The sequence below is a fragment of the Poromitra crassiceps genome (genome assembly GCF_964638095.1).
Source record: "Poromitra crassiceps genome assembly, chromosome: 6".
NCBI lineage: Eukaryota > Metazoa > Chordata > Actinopteri > Beryciformes > Melamphaidae > Poromitra > Poromitra crassiceps.
Window position 1 is genome coordinate 2,519,331 of NC_139627.1, and position 14,385 is coordinate 2,533,715.

Genomic DNA, 14,385 nt, shown 5'->3' on the forward strand with positions numbered 1-14,385 from the left:
GCCTCCACCTAGTGGTGCACTCCTCTTCCAAACTCACACACACTTTTCCACAACTACAGCATGTATCTGAAACAATGTTTAATTACTGTCAATCTCATCAAAGTTTCTGAAGACCACGTGATCCCACTCCATAAAGCTGCATTTCCCAATGAAGGGCTGGGCAAACACCACATGACATACTGATACATATTTCAATTCAAATAGATGTCACTCTTGTGTTACAATGAGTAAATGGGCATTGACACTATAGTCTGATTTTATATAACCCATGATCAATTCTCATTAATTTTTTATCTTTTCTTTTTTATTTGTCTGTAGGCTACATACGTGCACTGCCAAAGTAGCGGCAGCATTAATAACCAGAGACCAGACTATATCAAAAACATAACTAGCAAGCGAAACTGCTGTCTGTCTGACCACAGACTGTAGAAAGAGACGCAGGATAGCCAAGTGAATGTGATTGGATGAACGTTTGACGCTAGGCCAATCACAGGCAGAGAGGGTGCCTCCAGCCTTCGCCATCATCCGAAAAAAAGTAGCGTGCCGTCGGGAATGTTTGGCTTGTTGACGCCTCGCCTGACTGCACTCGTCTGCTTTCCAGGTGAGTTACAAGTCATCTCAAACAAGCCTTCTGTCTCTTGGTGACATCATCGGGCTCCGTCTCTTGGTGATGTCATCACTGTGCGTCTCTTGGTTCTATGTCAGACAACTGAACTCGGCTGTACAACCAAAATACAGAAACACCATTCGATCTTCGGCACTCGGCCAATCAGAGTCCCTAGTCGGCCAATCAGAACTATCCAGTTTCTAGTCAGCCAATCAGACGTCGTCTTGCTCGGCTCGTTCCCTGGAAGAAATCCACCTGCTGACGATCACTTCCTGGGGGGGGGGGGAGATATGCAAAGAATGACTAGTAATAGCTGATAAATGATTAGGACCAAAACTCTGTGTGTGTGTGTGTGTGCGTGCGTGCGTGCGTGCGTGCGTGCGTGCGTGCGCGCGTTTCAAATGCCAATCTCTGTCTTGGAAAAATGAAGCCAACATGGAAGTAGCAAAAACTGCAGTTCAAGGCCACTTGAGGCTGGCTCCAAAAGTGAGTCATTCCCCATAGAGCCCCATGTTAAAATGCCCACATTTACAGCAGAAATAGCCTGGTACAAAAGCAGTTTTTGGTTTCTATAGATAATTTCAACATTCATGACAAACTGTACGGGGGTGAATCTGTATAAGTCACTCATTTAGTCTGACTGCAAAGAGAAGTCTGGTCTCTGGGAAAACCACCCTACTTCTCACTTGATTTATGACCTCAGTAAACACTTTCCTCAATCACTAGTTTCAGGTCTTTAATACAGCTTAATGTTCATTTTGTAAATGATGGTCCCATTTAGAGTCAAATAGATGATAACGCAGACTATGTAGTAATGAACAGAAAAGTAAAGTTTGTCTCTTGTAGAAAACCTTTTGTAGAGTAGAGGGGGAGCAAAAATCCCACGGTCTTTTGGTAAAAAAAAAGTTTAAAAGCCTTTATTTAGACATGTTACAAGCAACAACAAAAAAAAACCAACATGTTTCTGCTCACACAGGAGCCTTCATCAGGGAGTCACACTATGTTTTGGGGAGTGATTAACAGGGGCGACCTGTCCTTTAACAGGGGCGACCTGTCCTTTAACAGGGGCGACCTGTCCTTTAACAGGGGCGACCTGTCCAATGAGGGCAGCAGTCTGGCAAAAAGAAAAGAAAAATGGCGACGGTCACAAAGCCAAACTCAAGGCTTCAAAACACGAGTCCGATGGGTGACGTCATGGAGGCTACGTCCATATTTTTATACAGTCTATATGGTGTGTGTGTGTGTGAGAGAGAGAAGATACATAGACTCACTATTAAGTGAACCGAGTGAATATTGTCAGTGTGAGTACCTGAATAGTGAGTCTCTGCAGACAGAGAGGAGAGTCCAGCTCGGACTCTGATAGGTCGACTGGATAGATGATGTAACACAGCATCAGCTCCTGGAAGGGATTCAGGCAATGTCGTCAAACTCTCTGGCCAATCAGCAGATGAGAAATGACACGAGACAGAGATGAAAGTCGTTACCTTGGAGACGTTGGCGGTGATCCTGCTGAGAGCCGCAAGAGAACGCCAAGTGAATGGACGCAACGGCGAGCCCCTGAACGCATCACCAACCCTCTCGACTACGACTGAATAGCTAGAGGAGAACAGGAGAGGAGAGGAGCATTAGCATCAGTTTGAGTTTCCATGTTTGTTCCTGGTGAGACTTCATCGCTTCTTCATCAGCCAATCAGCAGGGTTGGGAGGGTTACTTTGAAAATGCAATCCGATACAATTATCAATTAAATTACCTGTTAAAAATTGCAATCACTAATATATATGTATCACAATATAAAAATATTGTACCTGATTACTTTCCGTTATGTTTGGATTACTTTTGAAAACATTTCCTGCGGCATTTAACTACTGGAGTCTGGGGGGGATGCTCCTCGGGAGGACTTTTTTTCAAAAAGACTTGGGATTATAGTGCACTTATGTGGTTTCTAGTCGTTTTTTGGGTGCACTGGTCCTTTTTAATAGCCAAGTGTTTTTTCAAGTATTTCTTTCTCCGGGGTTTTAGGTTTTATTATTTGCACCATATGCTAACACACATAAAGTAGACAATAAGAAGAGTCAATATTTACAGTGCACAGCCACTTGGATAAATATACAATAAATGTATCTTAAATTGTAACCCTGCTAGTAATATATATATATATCTTTTTAAACTAATCTTGATGACATATTTTTTTTCCTGTAACTATAAGGGATTACAGTTACCCTTTTTTGTACCCTGATTACTGTAACCAGATTACATGTAATCAGTTACTTCCCAAGGCTGCCAATCAGCAGTCAACATGTCATCTAGGGCCTGGAACTAATGATTATTTTCATTATCGATTAATCTGTCGATTATGTTATTATTATCTCGACTAATTGATTGCTCGTCTATAAAATGTCACAAAATGGGGGAAAATGTCAATCACTTTTTCCCCAAAGCCCAAGATGACATCCTCAAATGTCTGTCTTTTGTCCGGACCAACAGTCCACAACCCAAAGAGAATCAGTGTACTGCCTTATAAGACAAAAATATAAATAAATAAAACATTCATATTTAAGAAGCTGGAATGAGTATGAAATGAGATTTGTTTTTCTTAAAAATTAGCAAAATAGTTGTCAATTAATTTCCTCTCCATCGACTAATCGTTGGAGCTCTAATGTCACCTGATGAACGATGCAGCTCCGCCTATGGACCAATCAAGGTAACATCATCTTACCTGGCATGGTAGAAGGGTGGCCCTTTCCTGTACAGCACTACACACACACACACACACACACACACACACACACACACATACACACACACACACACACACACACACACAGTACTCAGTGAAAACTGGGCTGAACTTTAAATGAAGATAAAAAATATTGTTTGCTGTGACAGCTCTGTGTGTGTTGTCTATGTGTGTGCGTGTCTCTGTGTGTGCGTGTCTGTGTGTGCGTGTCTGTGTGTTGTCTATGTGTGTACGTGTCTGTTTTTTCTAAGTGTGTCTCTGTGTGTGCTTGTCTCTGTGTGTGCGTGTCTCTGTGTGTACGTGTCTGTTTTTTCTAAGTGTGTCTCTGTGTGTTTTGTCTGTGTGCGTCTGTGACAGCTCTGTGTGTGTTGTCTCTGTGTGCGTGTCTATGTGTGTGTGTGTCTCTGTGTGCGTGTCTCTGTGTGTGTTGTCTCTGTGTGCGTGTCTCTGTGTGTGCGTGTCTATGTGTGTGTTTTGTCTCTGTGTGTGCGTGTCATACTCAGGTCGGCTCCATATTTAGCTCCTCCTTTAGGGACCCAGCCCTTGCTGCGGAAGTGATGGTAGGCAGCGTAGGAGCTGATGAAGTCCGGCTGAGTGGCCCGGCACTCCTTCCACAGCTCGATGATTGACAGGGGCTCCTGACCAACCAGAGACATGGTTATTCTTATTATCTGAACCATAATAAAACATGACATTTTACATTCCTGCAAACCTACAAACTCAATGTAGATTACAAACAAAATGGCGGTTAATTTGAAACCCTCGCCGCCTTTCCCACGTTAAACACAAATAAAACAACTTTGGTTATGTTTAGGCACGTAAAACAACTTGGTTAGAATGATGGTTTCGTTGGGATAGGCTTAAATATCTAAAATGGTAAATGTGAGTTACGGTTCAAATGTAGACTTTGGAAACCCTGGGGATGGAACACCTGTTACCTGGTTGTGATGGACCGACAGGCAGCCGAGGCTGTAGACCAGGAAGAAGGCCTGGAGGAGTAGAGAGGGGAAAATCACTCACATGCCATGGTCACACTCTAGCCACAATCGGTGTAATGTTATGTAACATTACAGTCTACGTGTTTTTGGGAGTATCTGTACTTTACTCGAGTATTTCTATATTTCTGTCAACTTTCACTTTTACTCAATTTAACTCCCGGAGCCCCCCTGTGGCTCAGAATGGATGGAGGCCAGCTCTATTGCAAACTCCTCCCTTCCAGCCATGTTCTTTTCTAAGCTAGAGAGGCCTGGGTCTCTACAAAGTTTCATTGAATTTTAAACCAAGTTAGGAGTGTTTTGAGTCCACCAGATGTTTCTGTCCACACGCCAATTTGTTTCAATCACTCTTTTTGGGCTCCATGGTCAGACAAAAACGACCATGCCTGGAGTGAGAAGGGGCTGGTTTGCATCAAAGACCTATACATAGATGGTCATTTTGCATCCTTTGATCTACTGAAGAGGATGTCTGAGTTGCCTGGCATGAACTGGCTCAGATTCCTACAAGTCAGAAATTATGTTCGATCCAAGATTCCCACCTTTGAAGCGCTGCTGAGCTGCTGTGATGTGCTGCTGAGCCCTCCTCACTCCAAGCATACAGCCGGAGGCAGAACTCACCATCTTCAGCTGCTCAGAGTCCTCTCTGCATTTCCCTACAGCTGTGCAACAATCTCTGACACTGGTAACATATCTGTACTTTGACTCAAGTGTGGCTTTGAGGGACTTGATCGCTCACCGGTCACAATAAAGCAGCCATGGTAGAAAGTGTAACCAGTGCAGTGACAGCAGCATGAACACCCTGCTCCTGCTTACCTCCTCCAGGCTGAGCTGCAGGTACTCCATCAGTCTGAAGGGAGTCCGCCTCACCTCCCTCCTCCCTCCTCCACACTGCAGGGGACAGAGAGGGGGGGGGGGGGGGATGAGTCTGAAGGGAGTCCACTTCACCTCCCTCCTCTACACTGCAGGGGACAGAGAGGGGGGGGGGGGATGAGTCTGAAGGAAGTCCACCTCACCTCCCTCCTCCCTCCTCCACACTGCAGGGGACAGAGAGGGGGAGACAGCTCTCCCCTCCAGGGGACAGAGAGGGGGAGACAGCTCTCCCCTCCAGGGGACAGAGAGGGGGAGACAGCTCTCCCCTCCAGGGGACAGAGAGGGGGAGACAGCTCTCCCCTCCAGGGTACAGAGAGGGGGAGAGGAATCATCTGGAGTCATCTCACCTCTCCGTCATCCTCGCTGTCAAAAACCACCAGGACATAGCCAGGCCCTGGATCCACCTGGTCATCTTCGTGGTCTGGGTCAGGGTCGACGGGTGGCTCAGGGTTCTGGTCACCTGGGTACGGCTCAGTCAGAGGGTCAAACCTGAGCACAAAGAAAATCACTTGCCATTATAGCACGGACAGAATACCCTTCGGTTGTTAGTCGTCAGTCGCTGTTCTTTTCACACGACACAACTTGCTGTCTTGAATGGGGAGTCTTTGTGTCATCGTGGTTTTCACACTATAGCCCTTTTCAGACATGCAGAACTCCTGAAGAAATCCAGACATTACTTGCAGGATGAGGTTAGGCGCGCTTCCACACAAACAGCCCAGCAAGTATGGCACTGGAGCACACGGATCAAGTGTATACAAACTTTTTTTAATTTAACACATTCACTGCCAGCCATTTTTTTTTTTTACTGTAGGTAGGTTCTGCCAGAGGGTTTTTTTGAGGATTCTGGCTCATCTTTCAAGACCCGAGGATTCTTTTCTGCTAAGATTTTGTGAACACACAATATCTCAAAAGAACTAATAGAATGTGTGCTTTCTCTGTCTAAAAGAGTTAGTTTGTAGAGTTAGTAGTTATGTAAGCATTAGCAGTTGAATACAGCATGGTTTCAGCGTCAGAAAAATTATTCAGAGATAAACGGCTTTTTGTGAAATTCGATAGAACAGTCACTTTAACCATTCATTTTTGGCATCAGTAAGACGTCAGACATCTAAACAATAGTTTTGAACAGTAATTTCCTCCATAACAGCAGGAAACCCCCCTCTGCTTCCAACTCCTCCCTCCGTGGGCGTTCTTCTTGGCTGCAGCGGCCGTGTCACAAGCTCGTTGCTGCTGCTGCTGCTGCTGCTGCTGTGCCTGTCTGCGCGGCCGCTCTTTGAGGAAGTCTGGATGGACTCGCTCGCTTCTTGGAGTTTTGGTTGAGAGCTTTGATGAAGCTTTTGCGATTCTGGTCATATTTATGCTGCGTGTTTCAAAGTGTGTTCCACCCGTAATCTATTATGCAAATTTGCAATCCCGAACCGCCAGCAATCAGCGCGAAAACGAAAGCGTTTTCGCCAATCCATTTTCATGAGAATGGCTTCGAGGAAGCCATTCTCATGAAAATGCTTGCCTTCCTCTAGTCAGGAGAGCACTGTCGCCACTTAGTGGGTCGGTGGAATGGGTTGTAAACGTTCGGTAGTTCCAATAATTATATAAGAGATGTAAAAGGGTTAGATGCACATCCCACGGTCAAAAAAAAAAAAATCTTTTTTTTGACGGAGTAATACGTCATTGGCAGTGAACCGTTGGATTTTTTTTGGCGGAGTAATACGTCGTTGGCAGTGAACGTGTTAAGAACTAACGTTTCAACGCCAAGTGCGTCTTCATCAAGAAGCACTTGGCGTCAAGACGCACTCGGCTCAGAAATGGGCTGTCTCATGTTTGTCACGTGCAGCATGAGCGGCTGCATATATCGGCAACAGTAAAGCAATATCTGCAAACTGCCGATCGCATATTTGAGGTCAAAATGCGGCAGATTCCAATCGCGTTTAGTAGTTAGTAGACGGACAGTTAGTAGACGGACAACCCGTCTTTTATTGTCACACGAACACACTTCAACACATGCATGCGGCCACAAACACACACTCATGCTGACGGTGAAATTTGTCCTCTGCATTTAACCCATCCAGGCTTGTCCTTTCCTCCGGGGGGCAGGCCAGGAGCAGTGGTCGCTTTTTCTTTCCAGCGCCCGGGGACTATCATTGGACCAACTTCGGATGTTGTCGTCACTGGTCGGATGACGATCTTCTGCATGTTTTTAGTGGGGGGGTTATGTACGGAGGAACCCCCTGGGGAGCACGGGGAGAACATGCAAACTCCACACAGAAAGGCCCTTTCGACGAGATACCCCACCTGGGCAGTGGGCACTGAGGATATGGGGGGGAACACAACCCCAGCGCCCACAGCGAGAATCGGACTCAGGACCTTCTAGCTGTGAGGCGGCAGCTACCGACTGCGCCACCGTACCCCCTTCATAGCCACCTTCATGACAAGCTAACATGACAGGGTTGGTACGAATCGATGCCTTAGGTCTTCTAGTTTCATATGCTACCAGAAACTTTACTCTGGCTTTAAAACGGAGTCCGCTACAGCCTCTGAAGGTAGATTTTCAAAATAGTGATATTTCCGAATATCGCGATATTTCCGAAAACCGGCCCAGGGCCAAGCCTACTCCTTCAGGGTTATTAAAAAATAAATGAATCAAAATCAATGCTCTGGCAGACCACCAGGTGGACCACAGTTTGGTATTTTGAGAGCCTACCTGTGCTCTGTGGGCCTGCAGGCTCTCTTGGCCTCTGGCTCGACCTTTGACCCCGACTGGAGCCTTTTCCTCCGGGGATAGGCTCCGCCACCCAGCACCTCTGGCCCCTCCTCCCCACGTCCATTCTCTCCACCTCCTCCCGCCTCCTCCTTCTGATCCGCCAGCTCCACTGGCTGAGACAGGCTGAGCAGCGCTTGACTGATAGCCTCCTCATCCAAACCCTGGGTTGAGAGAGCTCCCCTTGCCCAGCTCAGCAACTCCTCATACCTGGAGGAGAGGGGAGGAGGCTGTTAACACATCGAGTGCCAGCGACTCCATATGGCGTCAAGAGAAATTTACCGTAGGCTGCCAGCGACGCCAAATGGCGTCAATAACTCCAAATTCATATTTTGATGGGGGAATGTCGATCTAAGCCTCTTACATCGCCTCTTACAATATGGGAGCTATTGAATGTGTCTAACCTATTTTACAGAACCCTTAGGTGGCGACAGTGCCCTCCCGATTAGACAAAGGCCAGGAGAAAAGAGAGAAGAAGTCATGAGGAAACGGAAATCGCCATTGATATGCTTGAAGCATAACGTCGTTAGCTGTGCCTGTGAACAGCAGTCATCTGCTGCCACAATTGAGCCCCATCCGTGTCCGCTGCGATAGTCCATCCATATGATTTAGTTGCCGACACGGCGACACCAGCGTCTTTATGAAAAGTTACATTATTCTCAGCTGGGAGCCGAGGACACGCTGTAAAAAAGCGGGGGGTGCAGGCAGCGGACTTTTCAGTGCAGAGCAAACTCAGAGCAAACCGCAGCAGAGCAGAGACACTCGACTCCTCCCACCACGGAGGAGGAGGAGGAGGGGGGTGGGGCACGCAGGGCACTAACAGCATACAACCATTGACAGTACACACACACCCAGGCAGCAGCAGGCTCGCATTTTGTTCAACTCAAAGCAGAATTCATTCTGTCGCCTTTCTAACATAAAGATGTGATTATCTCAGAAACTAATTTCAGCATGCTCTTTTCGGTCGAAAACACTCTTTTTCAGAGGGGTGTATTTCCAAAATGGAACGGTTTATAAACACAGTTCTTTTAAAAAATGAAACAGAAGGGTTCAAAGTTTCATTGAGGCTATTGGTTGAACATATAAGAGGAACACAAAAAATGATATGGCTATATTAAAATGCATTGCGGCCTATGTGGCACAGTACAGCAACCTTTTGCCCAAGGGCCGTGGCACTCAAAGTGTTAATGAAAACACTCACTGTAAGGTCACTTTACAAAGAAACTATTATCAGAATCATTGATTGCATTATTAGAACAGAGGATGTGAGATGAACTGACCTGGAATGTGAGACGACAGGAAGAAACAGACCGCCATAATCTGTAAGGACAGAGGCTAGCTCGTTATTATAAAGCTCTACAGTCGGAAGTGGGTTTCCCAACAAATGTCACATGACTGTTGAGCTCTATTAATAGCAGTTATAATCAGTGTTGGGCAAGTTACTTGCAAAATGTAATATACTACATATTACTAGTTACTTTCATTTGAAAGTAATAAGTTACTTTACAATATTACTTTCTGTGTAGAGTAACTCGTTACTTATTACACTACTTTTGCATTACTTTTACCAAAACAACAGCAGCAGCAGAATGACATCGCCGCCCCGGAACCATCCCGAAAAATTATTTCAACCGCCTTGAAGTCAGTGTAAACAATCCAAAATTCTGAATGTTATTCTTTTCCTTTGTTATTGTCATCTATAGTGGTTATTTGCATTAAAAACACAGTTTGATTAGGAAATGATTGTATCTTTTTTAAATATTTGCTTTGATTTAATAAAATGTAACTCAATTTGTAACTTGAGTTACTTGACAAAGTAACTGGTATAATATTACTGAAATCCTATAAGTAATAAGTTATATTACTTAGTTACTTCTAAAAGTAATATATTACATGTAATATGTTAGTTTTGGAATGAGTTACCCCCAACACTGGTTATAATACATTGTTATTGCTGCTGTTTCAGTTATTGGCTTGTTTTTTGTGTGTGTCTAAGCTCACCCTCCCATTGGTCGGAGATACTGTGGTCTGGTCTGGCTCTGGACAGAATGCCTTTACCAAAGTATCCCTGAAACACACATAACGTCACATCAGATTTGATTAAATTCAAACCAATTAGATCAGATAAAACTATTGGTCCTGTGAATAAACTACTGGGTTGTTCTAATAGTAGGATATAACACAAAGTAATACGAGGGATCAGCCGAGCAGCATTTTGGTAAACAAACCACGTCACTGGGTGGCAACGGCAATGGAACCCTATGGAGCCCAAGTGGCACGAGGCTTGTGTGTCTGACTCTAGCCGGCTTAACTCTGTTTACATTTTAAAAACTGTGACAGTTCACACAACTTTAACACGACATGCACATTTATACATCAAACTCTTGTGGTATTCTGCTTTCACTCAGAATGTCAAAATATAAGCGATGTCATGTAGTTTTTGAGATATTAACGTTTGTTTGGCACAACTCATACTATTAACTGCCGCAGCGTTCCGCATTTCTGGGTGGCAAGTGACGTCACACTGATTCCGCGTGACGTCACGACACCGCAAATCCCACGGATGCGCGGCTGTTGTTAACTAGTATGAGTTGTGCCAAACAAACGTTCATATCTCAAAAACTATACATGACATCGGTTATATTTTGACATTCTGAGTGAGAGCAGAAGTAGCGCAAGAGTTTGATGTATAATGTATACATGTCGTGTTAAAGTTGTGTGAACTGTCGCTGTTTTTAAAATGTAAATAAAATAGTTGGGGGGGCTAGAGTGAGACATTCAAGGCAGCTCCATAGGGTCCGAGACGGTTTGAAATCAGTAGGGAGGGACTGTGTAAGTAGCTCTGAACTCCTAAATCTGAAATCAAAATCAAATGTGAGTATAGAAGTCAGACCTTGCTGTAGATATGCTGGATGTGTGTGTGCTTGCAGACCAGGACGTGCTGGTTGACCAGTTGAGCCTGGAAGCAGCTGGTCTGCTCCTCCTGGCTGCTCCTCAGGGGGAACGGAGCCTGGTACTCCTCCTGAACCCTGCAGCGCCGCCGAGGAGCCGCCAACTCCGCCCACATGTTGCCTGGAGTGGACCCACCTGGTCTGACCTGTTCTAGTCCTCCAGCTGTTTCCCCCTCAGTTGTTGTGATGCCCGTCGCTGCTCGGACTGTAGGTAACGTGCGAACGAAGGAGGTTTGTGGCGCACGCTGATTCCTATCGCAGTGCCACCGTGTCTATATGTCCGGGTGAAACCGGCGGTGCGCTCTCTTGTTCCATGTTTTTTTCTTTTTCTTTTGCTGACTGCCGCCACCTGCTGGCCGACACTATCAACCTACACTCTATATGCAGTGGTTCTGAAAGTGGGGTCCTTGTGGGGATTGCAGGGGGGTCCCCAGCAAAAAGGGGGATCATTTATTTTCACTATAATACCATTTCATAAGTAATAATAATTCTATAAGTAATACAATGACAGACTGTATGACTGTTTTGGTCATGGGTTTCATACACTTTCTGTAGCCTAATAAAAAACATCTACTAAAGTCTTATGGGGGTCCCTTGGACAAAATATTATCAAATGGGGCCCGTGGTCTAATTTGTGTCAATTTAGGGATCGTTGACATGAAAAGTTTTCAGAACATAAAGCACTACTGCGCCAGCAGATCTCGGTGCTGGTTTAGCTCAATGGTTACTTCAATCGTTTGTTCTCACTCCAAACTGCGATTTCGTGGCTGGGGGTTCGAACCATGGGCGCTGTCCAGTGTCTTTTTCCTTTTTCCTCGTTTATAGTTGCGCGCAGGTTCAGCAGTGTGTCGGTCGTTGTACATCATGTTGAATGAAAAAGTAAACAACACCACCTGCTCAGCCAATCACGCAGCCCATAGAGAAATGACGAATCAGGATTTATTTTCAGACTACAAACAAGTTTTTCATTAAGTTGAATCCTTAACTTCGTGGCTAATACTTCATAAGCCTCTAATACCACAGTTCAGAACAAAAAGATGAAAAGAATAACGAGGAAAACGTCATTGGACAGCGCCCATGATTCGAACCCGCGGACGCGAAGTAGCAGATTGGAGTGAAAGTTACAAACTGATATGAAGTAACCATTGAGCTAAACCAGCAGAGTGCTTTACGTAGGCTACTGTAGCTGTCACTCCCATTACCACCCTACGTCATTGAGGGTAGAACCAGACACATACAGGCTACGTATGGTCCTTCTTGACGTTATTTCATCCAGATATTGAAGAACTGAGTCCATTTCATCTTCCAAATCATCAACAGGTGTTTCTGGTTCCAAGGCCGTAGCCACCGATTCAACATTGGGGGGGACGCCCCAAGTTCCATTTGAAGGCAGCATAAGAACAGCAAGTCTTGTTGCTTCAACTTGTAAGCGTTCACCTGTTTAACAGTCGGAACGCCCAAATCCAAAATAAGGTTTATTTATCAATTGAAAACAACCATCAGCTCTACAGATGGGAATGTCCACGAGCAGCACTTCAGTAAAAAGCTACAAGAAGAAAAGGCGACAGACACAAGGGATGCTTTGCATCATTATGTACAGCGGGTTTATTTGCCATTTCCCCAAAACATGATCAGTATTTTACTACATACAATGCATGTAATCAATGTACAATGGATCGACTTCAAAGAGAAGAAGAGCAAAAAGAAACTGCAACACAAAACAGGCGGTGATTTGACCACAAAGAGACATTGGTTAAGGTATGTAAATAATAACACTATTCATTTCCATAATAGGCTATTGATGGCGCCATCAATAACAGCAATGCCATGGCATCCGTATGTTGAAAAGACAAGTTTCCGATAGAAGCATTGAGGTTTTGGTGAGCTTTACTGCATGGTGGCGTGTAATGTGTCAAAGTACTTATCTTGGGACTCGGTTGAGATCAACTACAATCTGAAAAACGTTGATTTTATAGGCTACACATATTTTTTTACATTTCCCTAACATTGAGAATGGTTCTTGCTATGGGAGGTCACATTCGGCTAGATATTTGGAGAAATTGGTGTCGAGTGAAAAGCCTCATATCTACGAAATGTCAGTTTTTCAGGAATTAAAGAAGGGTTTCATAAGCCCAAGGGTATCAAAAGGCGACCCCCAGACAACTGACATCGCAATTTAATATCGAGGCTAAAATGAGTTCAGCAGACTTAGATTGCGTCTTCTGGGGTATAGGACAAAAACAAAGTGATATCTGGTACATTTAGACTTCTCTGGTGCATGGTTTTTGATATTTACAGCTGTTTATGCATTGTTCAAATATGTAACAATGTATTTACTTCTTAAACTGGGCTTATTAAACAGCCAAAGAGGTCAACAGAGTGGACAGGGTGGCCCATTGCTAACTCAACTTCACATCGACGGATTCGAAGCTTTCGACGTCGCAGCAGATTCAAGCCAAATGCAGTTTAATTTGACCCAGCAGACAGATTCAGGATCAGGACCAATTCTTATTTGAAAGCAGAAGCACCGAGGAAAACACCGATGTGGTCAATAATAGCCAGACATGCGCCTCCCAAAAAGCAAGCTGCTCTTGACTCCTAAAGACCAATACGACCAATTTGTTAAGTTCACCTAACAAAATGGAGGGTGGAGATGGGAGATGAGAGAGCAAACTAGCCACTGAAACTCACTGAAACTGTCTTAACATCGGTAATAAAAAGATAGATAGTCCTGTGTTCTGGTTTCAAACCCCTGATATTGTCCCAAAATAAGGCTGCGGGTTCTAGGCACACCAAGGTACAACTGAGCTGAGCAATATGTGCATTTATGTTTTACCCCCCCCCCCCCCCCATTTTTCTTTTAAAGACATGAAACTTTCTGTTATGTAATATGTATAGCTACTGTCTAGTTTGTTTTTAAATTCATTCCTGACCACCCGGCCGACCCCGGGTCTTGCTATAGTGATCAGAGGAAAAAACAGACGACGACATCAAACGTTTGCAGAGCATTTAGAGACAAAAAACACCACAAGTGCATCATTGGCAAAAAACTGCTGGTGAGGGAGAGAGAGAGAGAAGTTCACACATGACGAGTGTGCGTTTTTGTCGGTCTTTTTTCTTCTTCAGGCAGTCGATCAGTATGAGTGTGTGTTGCGCGTGCATGTGTATGAGCAAGCGCGTATACAAAGAGGTAGCAGAGAAATGTAGCCAGCGCCGTGGAGGACTTTTCCGCTGGCGACCAGAGTTCTACTGAAAAATGCCATATGTTCACAATACAAACACAAATCCTAAAGTTCACCATTCTGTCTGTTGGTCGTAGTGTACAGTAATCACTTTGTCAACAAATAACCTATTTTTTTTAAAGGGCTGCAATTAGTTTTTGTTTTTTTAGGAGCACGTCACATTTCGTTCTAGTTTTCTAATTAAAAGGCACACTATGCAGCATTTTCACACAAAAAAAAAAAGTATAA

The 14,385-nt window shown here is 44.6% G+C and overlaps 1 protein-coding gene across 1 annotated transcript; it reads right to left on the minus strand.

The window, feature by feature from the left end:
• Window positions 1–249: 249 nt before the first annotated feature.
• On the minus strand, window positions 250–11,085 carry tsen2 (TSEN2 tRNA splicing endonuclease subunit). The gene is made up of 11 exons (XM_083638975.1): window positions 10,858–11,085; window positions 9,966–10,032; window positions 9,245–9,284; window positions 5,557–5,698; window positions 5,153–5,227; window positions 4,283–4,333; window positions 3,844–3,982; window positions 3,324–3,360; window positions 2,092–2,203; window positions 1,917–2,006; window positions 250–879 (listed from the first exon to the last, which is right to left on the minus strand). The coding sequence occupies exons 1-11, from the start codon at window positions 11,029–11,031 to the stop codon at window positions 820–822; spliced, it is 987 nt and encodes a 328-aa protein (XP_083495101.1). The 5' UTR covers window positions 11,032–11,085; the 3' UTR covers window positions 250–819.
• Window positions 11,086–14,385: the final 3,300 nt, after the last annotated feature.